The 26,636-nt window shown below is 39.5% G+C and overlaps 1 protein-coding gene across 1 annotated transcript in view; it reads left to right on the top strand.

Annotated features, from left to right (window-relative positions):
- The window catches only part of zfp64 (zinc finger protein 64 homolog (mouse)), a 54,834-nt gene extending 41,825 nt beyond the window's left edge, over nt 1–13,009 (top strand). Inside the window, exon 6 of the mRNA XM_048608627.1 lies at nt 9,562–13,009. Within this exon, the coding sequence (XP_048464584.1) occupies nt 9,562–11,183 (1,622 nt within the window). The 3' untranslated portion in view covers nt 11,184–13,009. The remainder of the gene's footprint in view (nt 1–9,561) is intronic.
- The last annotated feature ends 13,627 nt before the right edge of the window (nt 13,010–26,636 follow it).

Genomic DNA, 26,636 nt, shown 5'->3' with positions numbered 1-26,636 from the left:
AGATTTGATAGAGGCATTTAAAATCACGAGGAGTCTGGCAGATGGATAGGGAGAAATTGTTCACACTCATGAAAGCATTGAAAGGCACAGGTCACAGATTTGAATTATGTAGTCAAAATAAAGCAAAAGTGATACGAGGAAAAGTTTTTTTTTCGCACAGCAAGTAGTTAAGATTCGAAATGCATTGCCAAATAATGTGATGGAGGTAGGTTCAATTGAGGCTTTCAAAAGGGAATTAGATAGTTACCTGAAAAGGAAGCATGTACAGGATTGTGGAGAGAAGAGGTGAGTGCTGATTGGTTGGCAAGTGAACTCTGACCGTTAACTTGCCAGGTTTAAAATTTAAACTAAGTTTCACAGTTAATTACCAGTTGACATATAACTGATGCATTCTCCATGGCAAGACTTCTACCAATCAGAGTCAAATTATCAACCAACCAGGACTTTTCTTCATACAGTACAAATATTGTTTTCTCTTTACCTTGGTATTTTTTGCGAATTGTCCTGATGAAAAGCTTTGTCAAAATGAGTATATTTTTTTCCAGAAAGAATCATGTTCTATATTAACAGATGACTATATATCTGTGCATAAGTTATCCAGCAACTCTAGATGAGGGACGTGTGCAGTTAAATGTCAGTATACAAATATTGTCATCTGTGTTGCATCCCTTTGGCCATTAAATTTGCCAAACTGATATGTCATTGACTGCCTAATCATTGAAATGCATTGAATGCAATTTTTGCCAATGTCGCAGAAAACTCATTACACCCGAAGTCCCCTTTCTGCAACTTGTTAACTGTTCAATACTGCCAATCAGTCTCTCTGAAAATAAACTGTTACAGAGTGGAGCCTTACTCCAGAATTAATTGTTGGAGTCTTTAAGTGTACTGAATTCACAATTTAAATATGTTTTCAGTTTTTTTTTAACACATCAGTTCTGTCTCTTAATCTTTCTTTCTGTTTTTTTTGCACTTGATCTGGCATTGAATTCACCTGCTCTAATTACACATAACTCAGTTCTTGTGCTGTTAATTTCACAGTCCTTTAATCTGATCGGTTAAGGAGATACACCATTGGATACTTGGTCTCAGATATCCTTTATTCCTCACTGCCCTGTATCAGCTTACACGTTCAGTGACTTAGTGCAAAAAAAAATGTATTGAGCAGGGGAGAGTCTAACATGGCAGATGTTGTTAGATAATTTCCTGCTTTGAAATCTTCCTCATAATTCTCTGGTTGAAATGGAGTTATGCTTTATGAACACACTTTGGGACTAACATTTAAATTTAAGTAAACACAGCATAAGGTCACTCAGAGTTTGTTGGTTTGATGCGGTAAGTTTGTAGGTTAGGAAGGTGCTTATAAATTCTGGTTTCAGCATTTTAAAAAAATAGATTACCACATTTTTATATTGCTCTTACATTTGATCTTTCTTGCATCATACTTCTATCTGCATAACAACTTTCAGATTGGAATAATGGAAAATTCCATAAAAAGGCAAGCTGCAACTTCTATGACACATAAAAGCTGTAACGGAACCAGTCTAATGTGACATCTATTTACTTAGCAAACTTGCCCTCAGGATTTGTTTCCATGCTGTATGACTCTATGACTTAGGTTGGAAAGGATAAATGACATCCTAGATTTACTCCTTGGCCTGTATCAAGTCAGCTAATTGCAGTGAGAGCAGTGAAAGGGGTAGAATTAACTTCAGGACTTTTGGTTGGAAAGGTGATCAGAGTTTCAGTTCCTAATTTCTAATGAATGACAACTGCAGGAAGTACACAATTTCTATAAATGAGTGTGGACTTAGCTTTCCTTACAGTGATATGATCTGCCATCATTATTGTCAAATGTGACAATAAATGTGAATAAATAGCTGCTTAGTTGTTGGGATTGAAGACTATCTTGCATGTTGTATAGCAAGGTGTTCGTCTCTCCAGGAGGTGGAGACAGAAAGAAGGAAGAAGTATAAGAACTTCCTAAGTGTTACGTGTTTCCTTATACATTAGTGCTTACACCTTGAACATGTGTGAGATTGAATTGTTGGGTTTTGCCATTATCTGAGTGGATCTTAACTTCTGCCTCTGGGATGAGCTGATTAATGAACTCAAAAACACACTTAAGCAAAACGAATTTGTGTGTTTGTTAAACAGCAATTAATGAGAAACTGGTAAATCTACCCTAGGATTTGCTTCCCATATCATTTCAATTTCTCACATTGAAACTTGTAGTTTCATTTGAGTGTTGCTAGGCTGCCTGCAGTGAGCCTGGAGGACGGTTTTGCTCAAAGGAGGAGTTTCTTTTAATGAACTTGCACCATGAGTATCGTTTAAGTTTGTCGATGCTCAAAACAAAAGGGAAACTGGAGGGACAATGACAGAGTGAGATGATGATCTTTGATACTCAGTGACTTGGACTCGTAAATCTCCCTGTGCTGAAGTAGCACAAGTATTTCCAATGTTTCTCTTTCCTGTACTTGACCAAAGAATAATACGTAAAGAAACTGTTCTCTTGGACATATATCAGCATCTTGATATAACACTACAGCCTAGGAATAACCAGAGGATAATGTAATTTAAAGTATCTGAAATGTTGCACTTGTGGTTACACCTGGTCATTTGTGGGTAAATCAGGCCACTTTGAGTTTCCGAGTACACCACAGAAGGACCAGAACTCCTTTCCTCTCACAAGTGAAATTAGTTGTAAAGTATCATACTGAAGATGAAATTTAACCATTCTAGGTACCATTTGTGGAGATGCCGACCCTATTTTTCTTCTGAATGGGAGAAGTTGTTTCTTCTGAATGTAGGCTCTCTGTTCAATGTGGCTGATGGTACTTTTGCTAAACCTTTACACTTCAAAAAAAGAGGTGTAAAGAAAAGCACATTTAGATGGAAGAAATATAACATGAACATAATAAGAACTTTACCTAAAATGTTCCCAATGTTTGGACTATTCTGATGGTGCCTTGTGGGAAGAGCTGGAGAGACCCAGTTGAAAATGTTGCACATCATGGTTGAAGAACAGACACAGTCAGAAATCACATGACGCAAGGTTATGGTCCAACAGGTTTATTTGAAACCACAAGCTATCGGTGTCTTACTCCTTCTTGAGGTGTTAGTGACACAGGAAGTATGAGACACAGAATTTATAAGTAAAAGATCTAAGAATCACACTACTGATGAGAATGTACTAAACAAACCTAAGATGCTGTTAAATTTTTAAGCAGTTAGAAGGTTTTAATTGATTAATATGTATATGTAAATCCCCAAATTGCATTAAGGTCACTGTTTGCAGCAAATTACCCAGCCTTAAGGACAACATCAACCACAACACTATACAACCTCTGCAAGACATGTCAGATCTTCGACATGGACACTACCATCACACGTGGGAACACCACCCACTACGTGCACGTCACATACTCCTGTGACTCGGCCAATGTTGTCTATCTCATACGCTGCAGGTAAGGATGCCCCGAGGCATGGTATATTGGCGAAACCATGCAGACACTACGGCAATGGATGAATGGACACTGCACAACAATCACCAACCGGGTTTGTTCCCTCCCAGTGGGAGAACACTTCAGTGGTCAAGGACACTCTGCCTCGGATTTTCAGGTAAATGTCCTCCAAGGTGGACTTCGGGATACACAACAACGTAGAGTTGCCGAGCAGATGCTAATAGCTAGGTTCGATACCCATGAGGAAGGCATCAACTGGGATCTTGGGTTTATGTTGCATGACAGGTGACCCCACCATACTATACACTCACACACGCGCTCACTCGCACTCACTCACACACACGCACTCACTTATACAAACACGCCCACACACACACACTCTCGCACAGATCTTCTCTCACGCATGCACACCCACGCATTCACACACTCTCTCCCTCTCACACACACTCTGTGTGTCTCTCTCTTTCTCTCTCTGTCACACTCTCTCTCACTCACTGTCACATACACACAGACACACACACACACACTGTCTCTCTCTCTCCCACTCTCTTACACACCCACATGTGAATCAATGGGGTGAATTTGTATTTGCAGATACATTCTATTTTGTTCTAAAAGCACACAATTTATTCACAGTCAGCCGATGTGCTGTTTTATAAATTCTCACATTAGAAATAAGACCAGTCTGACTCCAAACCAGAACACAAACCGATTCTAAACAAGGCCTCGCACCTAACATGCATTGTTTGACCTAAAATGTCACCTCTTCTTTACACTGATAGAACCTTTAGTTCTCAGGGCAGTGACTTCAAAGGGATTCGGGGTTTTACATATACATGTTAATGAGTTAAAGCCTTCTAATTGATTAAAGATTAACAACATCTTAGGTTTATTTGGTACATCCTCATCAGTGGTGTGACCCTTCGATCTTTTACTTATAAATTTTGTGTCTGATACAACCTCTCTCACTAACACCTGAAGGAGTAAGACGCCGAAAGATTGTGATTTCAAATAAGCCAGTTGGACTATAACCTGGTGTTGTGTGATTTCTGACTTTGTCCACCCCAGTCCAACACCGGCACCTCCACATCATGAAGAGCAGACATGTAACTGATGGTGACAAGCTGCAGCATGGTACCCCGTTGCTTGAACCGAGATGGGATTCTCTCCAAGCCAGACAGTGAACCTAGCAACTAATCAGTTATTTCTGTTTTCTTCAGATTCTATACTCTATCCTCATGCTTTGTTTTGCATGCGAGACACAGACATTTTTCCAATTAGTGCACACAGATTTTTTTTTAACTTTTACAAATATTTCTGCAAACTTTAATGTTCAATATCTTTGTGAGCCTGTTTACAAAAGTCCACTTGTGAATTCCATTTTTCATGCAATTTTTATTTTTTTTTCTTTCATTCATGGGATGAAGGTGTGGCTGGCTACACCAGCATTTATTGCCCATCCCTAATTGGCCAGAGTACAGTTAAGAGTCAGCCACATTGCTGTTGGCCTGAAAACCAGGTAAGGATGGCAGTTTCCTTCCCTAAAGGACATTAATGAACCAGATGGGTTTTTCTAAGAATCAACAATGGATTTATGGTCATCATCAGACTCTCAGTTCCATATTTTTTTTAAACTGAATTCAAGTTCTACTATCTGCCATGGCAGGATTTGAACCTGAGTCCCCAAAACATTATCTGAGTTTCTGGATTATCAGTCCAGTGATAATAGCATTAGGCCATCACCTCCCCCTTGGAGAATGTGGATATTGCTGGTTGGACGAGCATTTATTACCTATCTGTAATTTCCCAGGAGAAGGTGGTGGTGAGCTGCCTTATTGAACTGCTGAAGTCTGTTTGGTATTAGTACACCCAAAATGCCATTAGGGAGGACATTTTGGGATTTTGCCCTTACGTCAATGAAGAAACAACAATGTCTTTCCAAGATAGTAGGAACTGCAGATGCTGGAAAATCTGAGATAACAAGGTGTAGAGCTGGATGAACACAGCAGGCCAAGCAGCATCATAGGAGCAGGAAGGCTGACGTTTCGGGCCCAGACCCTTCATCAGGTTGTTTAACAACAATAGCCATCTTCCAATTGACCAGGTATGACTGCATCCAGAGGAGCATTTTGCCCCAATTCCCATTGACTTTCAATTTGGTAGAACTCCTTGATGCTATGCTTGGTCAAACATAGCCTAGACATCTCACCTCGCCGTATTTCTGTGCACCTTGTGTTTTGTGACCTAATGATTGTTGTTATTTTATTGCCATCCCATGTCATGACTCAATGAAAGGAGTACCTGAGAAAAATTTCGCTGAGATATCCTGAAAACCTTATTATAACATTGGTGCACATGCCATTTCCTCCTCTACATGGTGTCTATATGCCAGTAATAGCCTTATCCAGTTCCTGCTGTGATTTCCGATGTCTGGTGAAAGACTTGAGACACACATTACCTTCTGTGCTTTTTATTCCTGCTTCCACTGCAGGCCTGGACCAATTTCAGGCTCTTGGTCTAGCTGTGCAGAGATTATTGCTGCAAAATTCTGAACTAAACATTCATCAATGATTGGAGCGTGCCTCCATGCTGGTCTTCGATTGAAGGGGAAAAGATGTGAGCAATGCATTGGCCTTTCTCTGATCAGCAGTTTACAAGTCAGCTCAGCTTTACTTGGATCATCAGCCATATGCCTGACTGGAATTTTGTTCAGAGCATGTGCTCCATATTTAAATAGACTGAAGGTGAGCTACTTAGAATGAGCATATCTAAGTACACATGTAAGTTATTGCCCACTCCTGCAAGCATGTCCCTCCTCCCAACTGTACCCGCTAATTTTTATCCCTTCTCTTTGCTGATCTTGCCCAGCAAACATCCTTTGTATCTCGCCATGGACAATTTATTTGATAGCGATGGCATCTAGCCAAACTCAGCCTTCAACCCCAAACATAGTCCTGTAATGATTTTACCTGATTTTACATGTCCACTGGTTGGGGCAGCATTCTGCTGCTCAGCGTTGGTAGTGACCACGTTTTGAACTGGACCTCTTAATATTTGTAGCTCATTATTTCACTGGGTGGTGCATTCACCCAGGAAGGTGTTGGTACCCACTAACTGTAAGCTGTGCTGCAGTGTTAAATGAGGAACTGGGGAAAGGATGTTAATTGCTTTGAAATTACTCACCAGCAATTCTAAAAAGCCACACAGGAAGTAAATGATTGTACTGCAAGAGATTATTGTTATATTGTGATAAAGCCGCAAACTATGTTTTTGAAAATAATTGCCATTTGAAAGCTCTTTGAGTAACATGCCAGGGCATGTGCCTCCAGTTACTAAAAGAGTGCAAAACAATGTAGACAGGGCCCCAATTTGTTTATGTGCATAGCTACAGCTGGAGTTCCTCAGCTGCTGTGGAATGTGAAGGCTACCACTGTAAAATAACAAGGACTCATGCTCAAGCACACTTGCAAATTTGTATTGCAAATATCGAATAAATGAGACAATTAGTTTAGTTGCACATCACAATCATGATGGAATCCATGAACTGATTCCACATATATGTGTATTAACACCATCAACCGTTTCTATTGTGTTGTATTGTGTTCTTGAAGGATTAGCAGGTCAGCTTTAGCAGATCAGCTTTAATTATCACCTGATAATTAAAGTTGTAAAGGATCTCTATAGCTGTACTTAAAAAGGAGGAAAGGAAATATATCCTAATAAATGGTTACTTTTTTTTGTGTAGAGCAATGATGATCAAAAACAAAAGCTTAGAAAAGTTTTGGCAATTATCTGTAGCACGAGTTGTGGGTGAGGTTGTTGACTTGCTCGCCCAGCTGGCTTGTTCTCGTTCAGACATCATTTCTGAAGAAGGGTCCAGACCCGAAATGTCAGCTTTCCTGCTCTTCTGCTGCTGCCTGGCCTGCTGTGTTCATCCAGCTCTACACCTTGTTATGTTTTCCATATTTTCATATGTTTGCATTTTTAATAGAAATCGATCCAACTCATTCGCATCAATCAGTCATCTCAATCTGACCTGGCCCAATTTGCCAGCATTTGGCCCATATCCCTTTAAACCTTACCTATTTACATGCACATGCAAATGCCTTTCAAATGTTGTAATTGTACCTACCTCCACCATGTCCTCTGGCTGCTCATTCCATACTCACACCGCCCTCTGCATGAAAATATTACCCCTCAGGATTTTTTTAAATTTTTCCCCTCTTGCTTTGAAACTATGTCTTCTAGTTTTGGACTCCCCCTACCCTAGGGAAAAGAGCTTGGCTATTCACCCTGTCCACGCCCGTCATGATTTTATAAACCTGTATAAGGTCACCCCTTAGTCTCCGCTCCAGGGAAAAAAGCCCCAGCCTATCAGCCTTACCCCATAACACAAACCCTCCAATCCTGACAACATCCTTGTAAATCTTTGCTGCACCCTGTCAAATTTAACAACATCCTTCATTTAGAAGGGAGACCAGAATTGAATGCAGTATTCTAAAAGTGGCCTCACTGATGTCCTGTACACCGTAACTTGACGTCCCAACTGCTATTCTCAGAGTTATGACCAATGAAAGCAAGTGTGTCAAATGCTTTCTTTGTCACCCTGTGTACTTGTGATTCCACTTTCAAGGAACTATGCACCCCTCTCCTTGTTCGGCAACACTCCCCAGGGCCCTACTATTAACTGTATAAGTCCTGCCCTGCTTTACATTGAACATTTGCTACACAAGGCCTTTACAAGTCCAGCTACACATTTGTCCAGATGTAAATTAAGTTTTAAAAGCTAGAAAATGAGCTTTTCCTGTGGCTGTTGAGTAAAATTGTTATTATTTAATTCTAAAAGAATCAAATCTAGGATCTTCTCATTTGCATTAAAATTGCGCTGTTCTTGGTCAACTTTCCTGCTTGTGTCACTGCATGCTCTTCCATTTCTTATCTTTGGTTTTGAATTTTATGCAGATTCTTTATTTATGTACTGAGAGATTCCACCTTATTGTTCCCTTATCCAAAAAGAGTACACAAACCACCAGAGATAGTAAGAACTGCCGATGCTAGAATCAGAGATAATAGTGTGGAGCTGGAGGAACACAGCAGGCCAGGCAGCATCAGAGGAGCAGGAAAGTTGACGTTTCGGATCGGGACCCTTCTTCAGCAAACACAAACCACCATCTCTGTTTGTTCCATTCTCAGTGGCAATCTATCCATTTCTTTTTTAAGGTTATAAACATTATGTTCATCATTTGCTGACTCTTGCAGAGGCCTATACTGACTTCCTTCGTTGGGTATTTGGACTCTGCTCATAACAGAATGCAATTTAATGTTGTAAGGAACTTGAGATACAACAGGCATGATAAAGAAAGAGAAGAAAAACACTTCCTTGGTTTTGAAAGATACTATCAGCCCAAAATAGTCAATTGGTTGCCTTGACTGCATCCAATCTTAATGGTGATAAAAATTGATGTATTGAAAGAAATTAAGATTTTCATTTTACTATGAATTCTTGGTATGAACTAAAATTTGGACAATGGCAAATAGATCAAACCAAAACATTTTTCACAAAAAGACTGTGACAGTCTGTGTGCAATGAAGTTATTTATCCTGCCAGTGCTGAGTAATTCACTTAAAAGAAACAAATATAAACATCTTTAGAATTGTTACTCAGTATTGCAATTAATTGTAGTTAAAATATTTTGCAGGTACATCATTCTTTTAACAGGACATTCCACAGGTCTTTAAAAATATATTACACCAAGTCAATAATGATGATATTAGGATAAATATCAAAAGTTTGATCAAAGAAGTGGGTCCTAAGGAATATCTCGAAGAAGGAAAGAAAGACAGGTGAAGAATTGTAAGGAGAGAATTCCAGAGCTTAAAGCCTTGCCCGCTAAATGGTTATCAATGGTGGAGCACTCAGCAGACTAGATGCTACAGATACTAGAATTGAAGTGCACTTAACTCTGGAAGATTTTGGAGCTGAAGCTGGAGGGATGTGGGATGAGGCCAGGGAGGAATTTGGAAACAATGCTGAGAACTTCAGTTGCAAAATATACTAATTTTAATCTTGTATTTATAATTTTGTTCTCCTCAGGGGATGCTCCTTTCCAATGTCAGTTGTGCGATGCTAAATTTAAAATCAACTCGGACCTAAAGAGACATATGCGCATCCACTCTGGTGAAAAACCCTATCAATGTAGCTTTTGTGATTACCGCTGCGCCATGAAGGGCAACCTCCGATCTCACATCCGTGTAAAGCACAGCATGGAGAACACTTTCAAGTGCTCACAGTGTGACTTCCGATGTGGGAACAAGTCCACATTGCGGCAGCACACAAGGACGCATCAACCGGATAAGCCAATAAAATGCTTGCAGTGCAGCTACTCTTGTGCTAGTAAAGGATCGTTGAAGGTCCACGAAAGAATTCATTCTGAAGATCGACCTTTCAGGTGCAAGTTCTGCTCCTTTGATTCAAAGCAACGTAGCAATCTCCTCATGCATCTTAAAAAGCATCATATCGGCAAAGATAAACTGAGTGCTGGGAAGAAAGATGCTGATGGGCAAAAGCAAGGCAGTTCGCGGCTAGTGGTCAAACTAGATGCCAAAAAGCCATTCAAATGTGATATGTGTGATGCAAGTTTTGTCAGAGAGGATTCACTTCGCAGCCATAAGAATCAACACCGTGATTTATCCCACAGCAGTGATAACAGTGCACTAGCCGTTCTCCAGCTGCAGATACATCATGAAAACCAAACCAGTGTTCCTTCCGTGTCTAATCATCTCCAACCAAGATCAGTCACATCCTTTAGTAAAGGAGAGGTGAAGATTATAGTTAGCCAGCAGCTGAATCCAACCAATAGCATTGCTCAAGCAGCAGTGAATGAACATCATACATTAAGAGATACTGTGGTGTCTGATCCAAGTCATCAGAACAGAGGTGATGTGACTTCCAGTAACCAGTTGCAACTGTTACAGCAGGTCAATTTGATTGCTCCAACTCAACAAGCAATATCACAGAATGAAGCTGAAACTAACTCATCTTTAGAGCAGGAAGCCACTTTACTTAGCCCTATTGACTCCAGTGCCACCGACAGCCTCCATCAGGCACTAATGCAAACCACAGCAGTCGGTAACCAAGCATCTTCAAACAGTCAATCATTCATCACTGCTTCCACAATCAACTGCTCAGACCTGGATGGCCTAAATGCACTCATTCAAGAGGACAGCAGGGAGGTCACTGTAGTTAGTGACCCTAGCCATACTGTTGCAACCTCTTCCTCATCGTCAGCATCACCCATCTTCTCCTCACCATCTCCTCAGTTGCAGGGACCTAAACATACCTATCCTATCATTCCAGCAGCAGCTCCATCCAGTGTTACGTGCTCAGTATTACAAATTCCATCTCATAATTCATCAGCTGCAGGATTCCCTTCGCAGCCCGAGGAAACAAATGGTCTTTTGGTATCCAGCATTGGCATCAGCACTTCAGGAGTGATTATACAGAGTCTTCCAATGGTTGTTACAACAGCACAGCAACAACAAACTGATGATCCACTCGCTGAGCGGGCTTTCTATTCTGAATCCAGTGCTTCATCAACCTTAGTGCTACAGGAAGCTTCACAGGTTTCTGATCGACAAACAATGCATCTTACCTCCAGTGGAGACAGCACACAACCTTCCTGTTCGGTAACAGAAACCCAAGGGTGGACAATGTAGAATTATAATGTTGTCAATCTGGATTCTGAATACCATTGGGTAAAATGCAGTGTTGATGCAGAATCTAATGTCTGTTGAGTTCTGTAGACAGCTGTTGGACGTGATTACCTTACACAGCAGATCATAAGTTGAAATCATGCAATAACAAATTATTTCATATCATTATCTGAGATCTTCAGCTAGCTTTCATAGCTTTGGCCATAGATTAGATTCCAGTCTGAATCTTAATTAATATTTGAAAATGTTTACCACAGTGTTCGTGGGTGCTTCTCCATCCTAAGTACCTCACGGGAAGTGTTGATTGAAAACTAGGAGAATAAGCAAAATTATTAGTGAATCACAACCTGATGCATGACGAATCTCATTTTGTTCGTTTCGATAATGAATTATTCATTCTGGTTGGAAGGGGGAGGAAGATGTGCTGATGAGGGGCCAGAGTTGGTCCCGTTATGTAAGGAGTGATCGGGCCTTCATGGTCTTTGGAAGCATTCTCGTCCAGATTTCTGTCTTCTGCAGGTAAGCATTTGAGTGTCTATCGCAGGTGTCATGACTTCAGTCGTACAAAGAACACAAAAAGTTAATCAGTATGTTTGAATGTAGATTCAGCAAATATTTGAGAATGCAAATGATGTTGACATTAGTGCGAGGGGATTGGAGTTACAGAATATGAAAGTCTTGCTACGGTTGTATGGTACTTCAATGAAACAACACCTGGGTAGCTATTCTTCATATCTAAGAAAGGATATATTGCCTTGGAGGTGGTACAGTGAAGGTTCACTAGATCGGTTACTGGAATGAGAAGGCTGAGTAAATTGGAGTGTAAACGAATGATAGGTGATCTCTGGAGTTTAAAAGATCGACAAATGATGTTTTAAAAAAAAACATACAGGATTGCGGAAAGTTGAATGCCCTGCTTGGAGAATCTAGAAGATGGGGTTACAGGTTCAAGATAAGGGATCAACCATTTAGGATTGAAATGGGGAAAAATATATTCATCCGGAGGTTGTGAATCTTCAATATTGTCTGGCCCTGAAGGGTTGTGGACATGCCATCATTGAGTGTATTAAAAACTGAGATTGACTGATTTTTGATCTCTCAGGGAATCAGGGTATGTGGGGAGGAGGGGGTGGAGAGAATGTCAAAAACATGGAGTTGATGGAGAAGTAAAACTATGATCATATTGAGTGGTGAGGCAGGTTCAAGGAACTGAATGATCGACTCCTGCTTCTACATCTTATGTTCATCTAGATCTACGTTCATAGGCTGATGATGTTTATCATCTAGGCTCATGGATAAGGGATGGGAACAGATACAAATTTTTGTAAAATCAGTCTTCATCTAGGATGTATCTGATAGGGAGAGATGTTTGAGGGAAAATAACAATAGTTTTTGTCAGACCTTTATTAGAATATCTTATCAAACGTTTTAACTGGCTATAGCAAAGTAAGTAGTACGACTGTGCCAGCTGGAGAGAAACAGCAATGAAATATGGAGGGCAGAAAAGTGTACAAAATACTCTGTAAATGTATTTCAGTATTGAATTTAATGCAGTTGTGCACAATCATTCTCAAGTGGATTTAATTTTAAATTAGAATGATCTAAACCAGAAAATTATAGCAACTAAATACATGATTATCCAAGAGAAAAATAAAATCAAATATTGAATCTGAATCAACTGGACTTGTAAAATCATCAGTAAGCATAACCAATTAATATTGTAATTTAATGGAGGAGCATCTTGTCTATTTTTAAGAAGGTTATTTTGCATAATTTCTATGAACAAATCAGCAAAACACCACAGACAATAAAAGTTATCATGTAAGAAATAAGGTCTTATTGGTCTTGCTTTATAACTTAAGCGTACTGTGAAAGATATGCCATTCTCCTCTGTCCCGTACGTGCACTCCCCTCCCAGGTGAGACAACCAGTTTACTCTGTGCTGCTCATGTGACAGCTATACTCTGCTCCTAGCTCACACTGAGCTAGCCTTGGGCTGTTGCTCATTCAGGTACTGTTCAATTATTTTATGGGCTCCTGGGGCAGTGTCTTTGGAACTCTAGAGGGGTGTGGATACCAGTTAGAAGAACCGCTGCTTAAACTGCCATTTTTTTTAGAACTTAAGAAAAAATTTGCACTGAATGCTGCTCTGTACTTCCTGTTTCTTTACCAGATTTTTCTGGCACCATTCATATTCAAAATTGAGTACCCCACTCCCTTCACACATGACCCCCCTCCCCCCACAATAGATTTCTTTTTAATTCATTCACAGGATGAGGGCGTTAGTGGCTAGACCAGCATTTCTTGCCCATTCCTAATTAACCAGAGGGTTATAAGCATCAACCACATTGCTGCAGGTCTGCAGTCACAGACGGGCCAGACTAGGTGAGGATGGCAGTTTCTTTCGCTGTGGGACATTAGGGAACCAGATGGGTATTTTCCTGTCAATCCTCAATGGTTTCATGGTCATTATTAGACTCTCACTTCGGATTTTTATTGAATTCAAATTCCACCATTTGCCATAGCGGGATTTGAACCCGGGTCCCCAGAACATTACCTGGGTCTCTGAATTAATAGTCCAGTGATAATACCACTACCATTATTATGCCTGATGTATAAATGTCAAGTGGTGGTACCAAGAACCCGAATTCGATTCTACCCTCGGGTGACTGTCTGTGTGGAGTTTGCACAGTCTCCCCGTGTCTGCATGGGTTTCCTCCGGGTGCTCCGGTTTCCTCCCACAGTCCAAAGATGTGCCGGCTAGGTGGATTAGCCATGCTAAATTGTCCCATAGTGTTCAGGGATGTGTAGAATAGGTGGGTTATAGGGGGATGGGTCTGAGTAGGATACATTGAGGGTCAGTGTGGACTTGTTGGGCCAAAGGGCCTGTTTCCACATTGTAGGGATTATATAAGTGATATACTGGCATGGTTTCAATGTTTCTTTGGAGCTCCAGCTATTTGTATGATTAATACATATTTACGCCTATTTCTAATTTGGGCATATTTCAATGAGGAACAAAAACAAAGATGCTGCCAGACCTGAGCTTTTCCAGCAACTTTGTTTTTGTTCCTGATTTACAGCATCCGCAGTTCTTTCGGTTTTATATTTCAATGAGATTGGGAGGATGCTTTGGCAAAAATTGACATCAGCAGTATGAAGGCAAAATTGGACATGTTTTCAGTTTTATGTAACCAAGGCTGTGGACATTAGATTTCAGAAGCAAATGTTTTATAAAGGGTTCCCATTTGTCAGTGGCATATTTGCTTCTGTTCCATTAAAAATGATGGAAGTAAAGCTCTCACTGCCGTGGTGTTTGTGCAGTGAAAACTGATGAAGGCTTCTTCAACTGCAGCTGTTTTACTAAGATAAATTGTGAAGATCTACTAATCAGTGTTGTGAATTAGAAGAAACTCCCACAATAGCTTAATGCACCCAATCACAAAAATCTTTGGGGTAAACTGGTGCAGAAGAGGAAGCATAAACCCAGGCACTGAAAATATTTAGGGCCATTTAAGGATCATTTTCTCATAGTACTATAACTTTCTCACCACTGCAGTTACCCTACTGTGTCAGGAGCCCAATTACACTGTGGAAGTGGCCTCACGAGGATATTAATGGGCTATGGGTGGTTAAGTTCAGTGGCAACATCACAAAACTGAGTACTCTTAGCTCTAGGAACAAACACAGACACTCTTTTTGAGGGGTCAACTCGCTCTCAGAGCCCTTTCACCGTACTTTGTCATCAATTTTTCATCTCTGTTAAGGGACGTATTAGCGTTTTTCTTCATTTTGAGGCACCCATCCACTGGTGGGTCTTCCAACTGGAAATGAACAGCTCCCACTGGGCCTCCAGCATTAGGAATCCATTTCCTATCCTTCACTGGATGACGAATGTGAGGTAGATGATAAGGACACCCACCCCCGCCCAATATGGTGACTGGCACCTTGATTATCGGTGTGGGCTTGAACCTAAATATAATCGTGATGTCTGACCCCTGTGTGAAAATTCAGCTGGACAACTGTGCTCAGTTTGTCATGAGGTAAGAGGTGCCAGAAAAATAATGGGCCATTCCTTTTACTAATGATCACCATCAAACAAGTTTTATTGGACAATGAACACAACAGCCTTGGATGAAAATGGGATTGTAATCAGTTGCCATGATTAAGCTTCTATAATTCACAGGCCGATCTCACTTGTACAGGACAGACTGACAGCATTCAGGCCACTAAGCCTGTATAGGTAGTTTTAATTAACCTGTTCAGACACATAGTGACACACCACTGGAGAAGGTGGGACTTGAACCCGAGCCTCAGGTTCAGACATAGGGACGCTACCACAGGACTATGGGAGCCCTTAAAGTGTCTATGCTCTTTCAGAATGATCCGGTTACCTTGACTTCTCTAAATCCTGCAATATTTTTATCCTTCACATGTTTATCCAATTTCCTTTTGATATCCTAGCCACACGTTGCATAGAGATTTTTTCTCACTTCTGTTTCTTTTGCCAATCAACTACTTTGACGTTCTCTTTTCCAAAAGGAACAATTTTAGCCACCTTTATTTATATTTATTTCCTAATTGAGGAAGTGACTCATTTTAGCTGCTCCGGTCTGTGCACTCTGAAGGGCAACAATATCATGATGTCACTTCAATGAATGTTTATAGTATCAGTATGACCTCATTTAGTTTGTGTTTTATCTGCTGCTTTTCATTGTAATCAAAAAGTGGGCTGCTGATTTAATAGATTTATCTACAGCAATTGTCTTGATCAGCATGCTTTGGGTAAATTCATTTAAGTAGACTGCCTTTTGGTTTCTCAGTCCAGTATAATTATTTTACAGCCTCTATATTAAACTGGATTTGGCTAAGAGTTCTATTTAACAGTGCATCTGGCTGAATTGACCTTTATTTTGTTGTCATTTCTTCTATTTTGGTACCCTTTACAAATCTTGAGATTTTGCTACTAATGTTAACTTTGGTTGAGTGATTCTTAACTATTGGAAATACTATGAGATCCAAATCTGAACCAATGTCCAACACATTCTGAGTTTTAGGAATTGTCATGCTGCCGTAGTTTAGTGTCATGTTACTGTCATGTGGGGTTTTCCAGGTCAGATAGTAACTTGCATTTTCTGTAGTCTTGTGGCAATAATTCAAGTGATTTCTCCTGCCTTCTCCAGTTCTGAACTCACTAACAGCAGAATAGCAGTACATTAATAGTTTACCTCTGGATCTTTAGGATGACGTAGTGGGCTCACAATCTTAGCTGTTCTTAGAATTTCTTCAACAATATGCTGGTGGTATTTGCTTTTGTATTTGAAATACAGTGCTCCCTTAGCTGGAACCTGACATACTGGTGCAGTCTTAACTGCAATTGGCCTTACATTTGCTGGAGTTTCAAAAGATGGATGTGACCTCATTGAACAGAGAATTCCTCAAGGGCTTGACAGGATGGATGCTGAGAGACTGTTTCCCTAGCTGGTTTGTCTAGAACTATGAGTCATAGTCTCAGGATAAGGAACATGCTATTTATGACAAACATCATGGAGAAATGTCTTCACCCAGAGGGTCTTGAATATTTGGCATTCTCTTCCTCAGAGGGCTGAAGATGTATAATATATTTAGATCATGTTTAGACCTGGAGATTGAGAGGTTTGGGGCATAAAGGAAACCAAGGGATGTAGGGATGGACTAGGTAAATAGAGTTGATTGCAGTAACAGGTCTGCCATGATTTTATTGAATTTCGGAGCAGGTCCAAGGAACCAAAATCTATGTGCTATATTTTGTATTTTTAGGGATTGCTTGAACGGATCTGTTGTGATGGAAGTGAAATTGTCGTAAAAGGCAGAGCAAAATACACACTACTCAATTATCATACAAAAGATAATACTATTTCTAAAGGATTAACAACATGTTGCACATGGCATGTTTTTAATAAGAGATCCTTTCACTTTGTAAACAGGAACATGCTGCAAAAGGATAATGTGAATAATGATACGACAGACAAAGGGTATTTGTATTCATTTTGTACAACTCACCACGGTGTTTCAGGCAATCAGCCAGAATGAATTTTAGAATATACTATCTAGACTGGGGTGCCCTCCAAGGTTCCCATACCATTCACCAAACAATGTGCAAAGACCAGAAAGATATGGTCAAGCAGGAAGAAGCTTGCCCAGAAACTTCCCTATCCGCATTGATGATAAGCCAGATGTGTTCCGGCACTGATCCCTTTCTTTACTTTCTTCCATGTGATGTTTCAAACAGCGAAGGGAAACTGGACTGGGGCATATATGTTGGCTTATAAATGGGTGACAGTCTCTTCAACCTTGGCAACTGTGAGTACAGACCACACAAAGGAATCGTTTCTTGTGGAATATCTGACAATTGCACCTTTCTGGCACACACAAACCAGGCAGTGTTGCTCTTTGTAAATGGTTTCCCCAGAGGCTGCAGTGCTTTTGGCCTGATTGTTAGCCTAAAGAAAACAGAAGTTGTGCACCAATCATAGCCACAAGTAGACTATAATCTACCTTGAATCACCAATGACAACAATAATCTCAATCAAGGTAGAATAGTACACCTCTCTAGTTTGCATTACCTCAAATTCATCATCATCATAGAATCCCTACAGTATGGAAACAGGCCCTTTGGCCCAATAAGTCCACCCAGACCCATCCCCCTATAACCCACCTAATCAACACATCCATGCACACTATGGGTAATTTAGCATGGTCAATCCACCTAGCCTGCACATCTTTGGACTGTAGGAGGAAACCCACGGGGAGAATGTGCAAACTCCACACAGACAGTCATCCCAGGGTGGAATCGAACCCGGGTCCTTGACGCTATGAGGCAGCAGTGCTAACCACTGAGCCACCATGCTACCACTGTTAACAGGAACGTAGGCAATTGACTGTCCAGGTTGAATAGCTCCTTGGTTGCCTCCCTAAACATGTCTGCCAAAACCATTTTGCTAAGCATCTCTTCCAAAACTGAAGAATAGACTAGTTGGCGTCTCCCCTTTTATATATGGGTTAGAACACACATGCTGTACAGAAAACAAATGCACCTGCATTGACAACACTTAATCCATCCTGACATCAAATGGCAATACTATATCCCAAACAATGAAGTCCCCAACAGATCCAAAATACCCATCAATGAATACATTTTCTTACAATGTCAATTGAATTGGGCAGGACCTGTGTCAGTATTGCAGATTCCAAAATGTCAAATGATTTGCTTTGTGGTGAAGTATGCTCTGGTAAGCAAGATCAGACAGCAACGTGTAAATGCTTGAAAGATTAGCTGAAAAGATCCCTCTCCAACAACCTACAGCTACCAGGCAAGCAAATTACAAGTCTGAAATAAATAGACATGAGGCAGCTAGTGAAAGTCACAGGCAACAAGAGGAGCCTACTGGTATCAGAGCCCTTCCAACCAGGAGTTTGTGTGGCCCACCTAAAGAAGAATCAACAGATCAAGAATTGTTTTTTTTCAGATGATGGACATGTCAACAACTGAGACAAGCCTTCCCATAAGTCTTGCTTTTGAACAAAGTACCATCATTATCATCAGACAAAGGAGACATCATTATATCCCACAATCACACTGATTCCTTAGAAGCTAATAGATAGTAGCAGATATTAACAAAATGGTTCTGAAGGTTCAGATATTTGTAAATAAACTTCCTACATTGTTATTTGTAGCTTTGTCACTTCCCTGTTTTGTTGAACATTTATTTGAGAACCTTTGATACTGCACTATATTATTTCCAAATTTTAGTGTAATCCATTTTTCAGATTTTTTTAAAAAACGTTTATGTAGCACTAAGTACAGATACTCAAGTACAATCTTAATCTTATTCATTTTGAATAAATATGGCTTTAATTTGAATTCTGATTGTTTTGAAAGATGAGGCATGAAATTAATTTGCTGAGATACTGCACCTTAAATTCTTTCCAGACAATTTCTCAGAATAAAACTTTTCCAGCATAGGCAGGCAGCCATGTCCAGTTCCAGACAGCCAGTTTTATGGGTCATTTAATTAACACATATGTTTTTAGATTTATGCAGCTCTGACTGATAGAAATAACTGGAGGTTAAAAGCTTTACGGTCAGGTTGATGTAACCTGCATCATATAAACTATTTAGAGATAACAGGAACGCTTTTTCCCACCAGTTTAATAAATAATGATATTGTTACTCTGATATATTAAAAACTGATGGCATCAGCACAAGGGAAAAGTTAACCCTTTTGCGTTAGAATATAGTAATTCCAATGTGGTAATATTAAAACCATGAAAGCTTCCAACGCAGACAAGTTGCATTAAGAAAATTGCGTCTTGTTCATTGTTAGAGTAATTAAAAACTAATTCCACTTCACAGTTCTCTTTGGAGAGCTGTTCTTCCCTCTGCTTTAAATAACATAAGCCCTTAGACACTTATAGCACACAAAGACGCCATTCAGCCCATTGTATTGGCAGACCAAGACAGAAAGGTGCACTGCTTTAAACTTCCTTTACAGACAGAGTTTTTGGTGTCAGTAAGAGTTTGCAGGTATGTTTTTGAGGGTGTGAACTGCCTGCAGACCTTCAAGAACAGACATAAAAGACACCTCAAGTTACAGCAGGCAGGTGGGTGAACTGATGGCAAATATCATTGACCATGACTTCCTGAAGTTTGATTAATCATCTTCAGGCTTAAAAAGGAATGTCACTAAAGATTCATCCTACATTAGCGTGTAGCGTTTTTCCCCTTGTTTTGTCTCTTCCAGGAAAATTTGTGACTAGGGAAAGGTGGTGGAGGAATGCAGGCGGCTTTGTGCTGATGGGACTAGATTGATAGATCTGTTTGTCTTGCCTTTGTCTTTTTTGCATGTTTCTATGTTCAGCTAAGCCTTGTGGCATTTAAGTTTCAACAACTTGCTGCATATCTAAAAAAAAGTCCTCTTACCTCTCTCTTCAATCTCAGAGCTAATTTTAGGTTAATGTATTCTCCACTGACTCCCAGTATAGCAGCTGAAATTGTTTCTCCTAGGAAATTTCAGGCTATTGTTTTCTTCATGACCTTAATGTTCTTTTCATAAATTGTCCTTCTAATCCAAACACTGCAATCTAACAGTTTACCATTATTTTGTAAAGTTGATTATAGTATTTTTTTGTTCTTGTTCTTGCATAAGTTTTTGACTGTCTGTCTGCGCAATTTAAAAAGGTGTCCAGTATTGAGAGCTGGAAGATTCCAGTTTCATTGCTTTGTCTGTGCAGATATAGTAACGAAAGTGTTGGTTTTGTTTGAATTTGTGATGTAAATGTTACAGTTGGGTTCAATACCTCCAGGTTAGGAAGTTGGTAACTGGCCAGCTAGTTAAACAGCAGCTCCAGCTGGAAGTTGGGACAATGGACACCTTGTGCAGACTCAATCAGATTTGGTTATGTCTTTCACTGTTGACAAGCTATTAAACCTCATGTTTGATTGGTGGCTTGGGCATATGGAACAAGTATTTGGAACTAGGATCCTGAATACCTTCAGGATTGAAAAGTAGAGCAAAGTCAGAATAAGGAAATATCGTGTGCCTTTTCCAGGTGCACTTCTTCAGAAAAATCATAATTCATTTTCAACCTGTGTGGTTTGTTGAAATTACTGGAAAGGACTATCAGCAGTTTCTTTCACTGATGACCAATTTGCAGTAATCAGACTTGTGCTCTGTGCTCGCTTGAAACTTATGCCCAGTATGGATGTTTTCAAAGTCTTAACAGAGCTATCAGCAGTTTTCAAAATTAGCTGAAGCAAAAGATGCCAAATGAGACAAGAGGAATTCCATGAAGCCCTCTTCTAAGATTGCACAGGGTTGCTGATTTTAAATGCTGGTGTGAGTTCCTGCCAGTTGGCCTGGTCCAGCTGCTTCAATGGTGCTGACTTTACAGAATAAATAATTAGATTATTTGAGGGAAATGCAATGATTTTATTGGCTGTTGAGAATTCATGCACGCACATGAAAATGGTGCCATTTGCAAATCTGTCACAGGCAATGAAAAGTATGGCAACCACTTTTGCACCAGATCTAAATGTAATACAGACTTTTAAAAAAAATCTTTCACTATTGGAGATTCCATTTGAAGTATCTTTACAGCCACATATATTTTAGGAACAAATATTTTTTCATCTGCCACTTGACTCCTATTTTCTAAATATGCAAACACAATTAGCTAATATTATATCACTTGTTGCTGTATAAATGCTGCAAGTATAATCCCTCCAAAAAAACACTTCTATAGGGTCATAGAGATGTACAGCACGGAAACAGACCCTTTGGTTCAACTCGTCCATGCCGACCAGATATCCTGAATTAATCTCGTCCCATTCGCTAGGCCCTTGTCTCTTCCTTTGGAAATTTCCAAGTTTTCAAGCATCCTGTACATAAAATAGATGAGTCATGGAATTTGAGTGCTATTAACATATTACTATTGTAGTGAGATTTGCAGCAATTAACCATTAGAAGTCACTTGCACAAATGAATGAAGCCCATTCTCAATATCCTTCTGAGCATCCTGGAATCATAAACATGAGGAATTATCATCCTCTTAAGTTTCAAATCTCATTACAAAGTTACAATTCAGCTTGCAAATTCCAATGACCTCTTACCCAACTGCAGAATGTAGAGAGATCAGAATCCACTGGGTGGCACCACTGAACTGCTGAAACTTCAGTAGTCAAAAGCAGCTGAAACGTTCCACTGAAAATATTGGAAATCCCTCATTCTACAGAATAAGAAATAATAGCTCACAGCCTTGCTTTTATATATGATAGCTAATATGTCTAGCTTTAAGAGATTATATTTGGTCCCTTACAAGTGATTGAATACTTTTATCTCGGTTTGTGATGCATAAGCAATGGTCACTGTGGATGCAGACTCAATCTAGCTTTCCCCAAACAGCAGTTTCTTGATTTTTTACTGAGTTATCTCCATGTTTCTCCAGCAGAAGCAGGGAAAGCTCAAGGGACAGCTCATATTGATTACTTTGACTCACCTTCAGAAGGGAAATACAAACAACTTTGCTGGGTATTGTCTTGGGAGCTTACCAACTATTTATTTAATAGAGGGTGATTGGGTGAAACTGGAGGTAGAATGAAAATAAATTAGAAATTTTAAAATACATAAACTATAATTACTTCTGTGCCCTTGATATGAACTATGCAATTTACACAATTTTTGCAGTAGTTTCTGCTGTATTGAGAAAAGAATTTTATTTTCTTTTAAATTACAAATGCTAATTGACATTATGAATCCACTTAACATTCATGTGGAAGGCAAAATACTGTGGATACTGGAAATCTGATATGAAAAAAAATAAAATTTTGGAGAAACTGAGCTGGTCTGGCAGCAGTTGTGGAGAGAAACATTTAATTTTTTGAGTCCGATATAATGATTCTTCAGAACAGAAGTTTGTTGAGATGCTGAATAAGAGATATATCAGATTCAAAACATTAACTCTGTTTATGTCTCCTCAGGTATTGCTAAACCTGCTAGCTTTTCCAGCATTTTTATCTTTATTTAATCTTCATGTTGTATGTGTTCCGCAAACAATACTGATCTTATTGGCTAAACAGCATATATTATAAATTAAACAGACACTGTTTTCTTTTCAAATTTTTCCCATCCTTGTTGTGTGCAATGACTTATGTTGAGCTTTCATTTTATGAACTTATAAGACGTAGAGAAATGTTTTTGCGAGAGCTGTGTTATGGAATTCGCTATCAGAGTGCAAGATTGAAAACACACAAAGGACAAGAATTTCTTCAGATGTTCACACACTTGTCTTTCTAGCAATGCAAATGTGGCAGAAACTCAATTGAAATTTCTACAGACTCATCACCACACTTTCAGTGAAATTACAGTAGTAGAACACAAGTAGCTCACTGTTTCATGTCTCGTAGGAAGCATTGGGAATAGAGTAAGGTGCTTGAAGAGCAATAAAGCTGTAAGGGGACTGGTTGGTCAAGTGGGATTAGGACTGTTGCTTATGAGGAGGATAAACCCCAACGCAGACTGGTCGGACTAAATTTGGTGAATCTGTGTTTTAACATCCATCCAATTCTACGACAGTAATCAGAAGGTTATCATCATGGCTGTGGAGACATTTCTCTTAGCCCTGCCCCCTGCACATGAAGTGGTGCGCTCTGACTATACACAACTAATTGTGTCACTCCCTCAATGTTTGTTCGTGACCTATGACTAATTGCTTACTTATCTATCAGCATCCACAGAACTGTATCCTAGTCAGACTCTGTAGCTTTAGGAGAGGAAGAAGACGACTAGGGAATAAAATTAATAGGAACACAATGATTACAGTATTTTTTTTTGGAGAAAAAACTTTCTGCAATTATGTTAATTAAATTGTGAGCTTTTAGTTGGTCACACTCTTTGTAAATGATCTATATAGGTTTTGTATTGAATTGGGAAACTAGAACATAAAGTGTTAATATAATTATGGTAATATAAATATACATTAAGCTCAAAGTGCTGTAGAAATGTCAGTTGTGATGCACTACAAAGATAAGGCTGTGGCTAGAACATAACGACAGGAGGTATCATATATGCATTCTACCTGATGGACCAACTGACAGAGCTGACGTTTCTAGATAATCACAGCTGTTAAAAGAATCTTGCAGCAAAATTATTGCCTGGTCACTTTGTTTGCTTTTTAATCCTGACATTTCCTAATTCACTTCCTGAGAAAAATGTAAACCCAGATAGCTGCTTCCTTTCTTGTGACAGCATTTGGTCAGTTATTGCAAAGTGTAAAATTCAGAGTCACTGAACTGCCTTCTAAGAGCATTTACTTTGTGTTTTATAATTGCACACCCACACACTATATCACTTTGGTATGAATGTTTTGGCCTGGAGAAATGAAAACATGAAACCACATTGGTCACCTAAAAGACATATTTATTTAGAAATGTTGTGTCTCTTTCTGTATAATGTTTGTACCTGCTTCCTGTTTAACCTTTCAAAGACTGGGTTCCTCATAACTCACTGAGTTTATCTAATGAATAGTTCAGCTGTGGAGACTAGGCAGGTTTAAACACCACATGGTGCCGTGTAAGCTAATTTGAGCTGGGGTGTGGGCCAATCTTTAGCTTCCTTCATTTGACCTCAGTATCTCAGGGAAGATTCAAATTTCAAATCAGTATCCAATGATTCTCCTCCACCAATGGAAAGTGCACTTTAAGTGAAAATAGGATTGAGCTGGGATGTGTTGTAGGCCACAGAAACTTCAGACTTAAGTGCTGGAATAGGTCATTTAGCCCTTCAAGCTTGCTTTGTCATTCAATAAAATCGTGGCTGTTCTGGTTGTGATTCAACTCCACTGTCCTGCCTGCCCCATTACCCTTGACTCCATGCCTGTAAGAAATCTATTAATTCAGTCTTGACCTATCCTAGATAGTAGGAACTGCAGATGCTGGAGAATCTGAGACAACAAAGAAGGGTCTAGGCCCGAAACGTCAGCCTTCCTGCTCCTATGATGCTGCTTGGCCTGCTGTGTTCATCCAGCTCTATGCCTTGTTGACCTATCCTACACTGCTTTGTGAGGAATGGAATTCTAAAGACACTGAACCCTCTGAAAAAATGTTCTCTTCATCTCTGTTTTAAAAGGGAGAGCTCTTATTCTTAAAGTGTCCTAATCTGCCTCATAAGCGAAAACACCCTTCCTGTGTTTATTCTATCAAGTCCTCTCAGTATTTCATATATTTCAAAAAGATCATCTCCCAGTCTTCTAAATTCCAAAGCTTTGGGCCCAACCCATTCAAACTTTCGTTATAAAAGAAACTCTTCATCGCAGGAAAAAGTTGAGTCAACCTTCTTAGAGGTGCTTCTAATACAACTGTATTTGTTTTTAAATAACAAGATCAAAACTGTACACAGTATTCCAGATGTCTCACCAAGGCTATGCACAGCTGCAGTCAAACTTCCCTAAGTTTTTATTCCATTCCCCTTGCAATAAATGCCAATATTCAATTTGCCTTCCTATGCACTTTCTGTATCGGCATACTTTTTTTGTGATTGATAGACTGAGACACGCAGATCTCTCTGTATCAGTTTCACGTAAATAGTATACTGTTTCTTCATTCTTCCTGCCAAAGTGGACACGTTCATATTTTTTCACATTATATTTCATCTGCCAAATATTTGCCTCTTCAATTAGCCAGTCATTATGTTCTTTCAAGCTGTCTACCTCTTGACAACTTACTTTTCAACTACCATTGCGTCATCAGAAAATTTCGTTTCTGTACATTTGGTTCCTTCATTCAAATCGTTTGATACAAATTATAAATAGTTGAAGCCCCAGTATTGATCCCTGTGGCACTCCACTAGTTTAGGTAGCCAACCCAAAAATGACCCATTTATCCCTTCTCTTTGCTTTCTGTTAGCTAACTAACCTTTTACCCCTGCTAATGTGTTACCACTTATACCATGTGTTTATATCTTATAAAATAATCACTTTGTTCCTTCCTCAAAAGTGATAAAACTTAGTTGAACACAATTTCCTTTTCACAAAATGATGTTGACTCTGCCTGATCACATTTGCCTGCCACATTATGATTTTCTAAGTAACCTGCTCTAAGTGCCTTAATAATGAGATCTTGCAATTTAGGATGTTAGGATAAACAGTCTATGGTTTCCTGCTTTCTGCTTCTTTTTTTTCTTGACTTTTATTTTCTAATCCATTGGGATCCTTCCAGAATCTAAGGAACTTTGGAAGATTAATGTGTCTACTGTCTCTGCAGCTACTTTGTTGGAGACTCTATGATATGTGATGTGGTCCTGAGTCCTTGTCAGACTTTTTAAGTCTGATATCCCATGGTTGAATAGCTTGCTCCAGCCTCAAGTTGGAGTCAAATCCCAGTGATTCTCACTTGGACAAATGGCATTTCCAAAATAAATAAAAACAAGATACTACAGATGCTGGTGATCTGAAGTAAAGATATTGCTGGACCTACTTAGTCTCTCCAGCACTTTTTGTTTTGATTTCCAAACTAAAATTACATTCAAGCTGTCCTTCGATATTTCAATTAAATGACTGTACTTCATGTTGAGTCTGTACAGTGAATGTTAGTACCTGGGCATATTACTTTGCCAGTCTCAAGGGCAAACATATTACAATGTGCTGCTATTCATGCAATGTGCTACAATGAAAGAAGAAAAGCCAACAATTCACAGAAGTTTTATGGTACAGCAGGAGGCCATTTGGCCCATTGTACTTGTTTTGGAGTCATAGATTCATACAGCACAGAAACAGACCCTTCAGTCCAACTCATCCATGCTGACCAGACATCCCAATCTGACCTAATCCCATTTTTCAGCCTCTAAACCCTTCCTATTCATATACCCATCCAGGTGCCTTTTAAATATTATAGTTATACCCACCTCCACCACTTCCTCTGAC

This window comes from Rhincodon typus, chromosome 19 (genome assembly GCF_021869965.1).
Source record: "Rhincodon typus isolate 14 chromosome 19, sRhiTyp1.1, whole genome shotgun sequence".
In the NCBI taxonomy this organism is placed as follows: domain Eukaryota; kingdom Metazoa; phylum Chordata; class Chondrichthyes; order Orectolobiformes; family Rhincodontidae; genus Rhincodon; species Rhincodon typus.
Note: the sequence above shows the minus strand (reverse complement) of the source record. Positions and strands in the feature narration are given on the sequence as shown.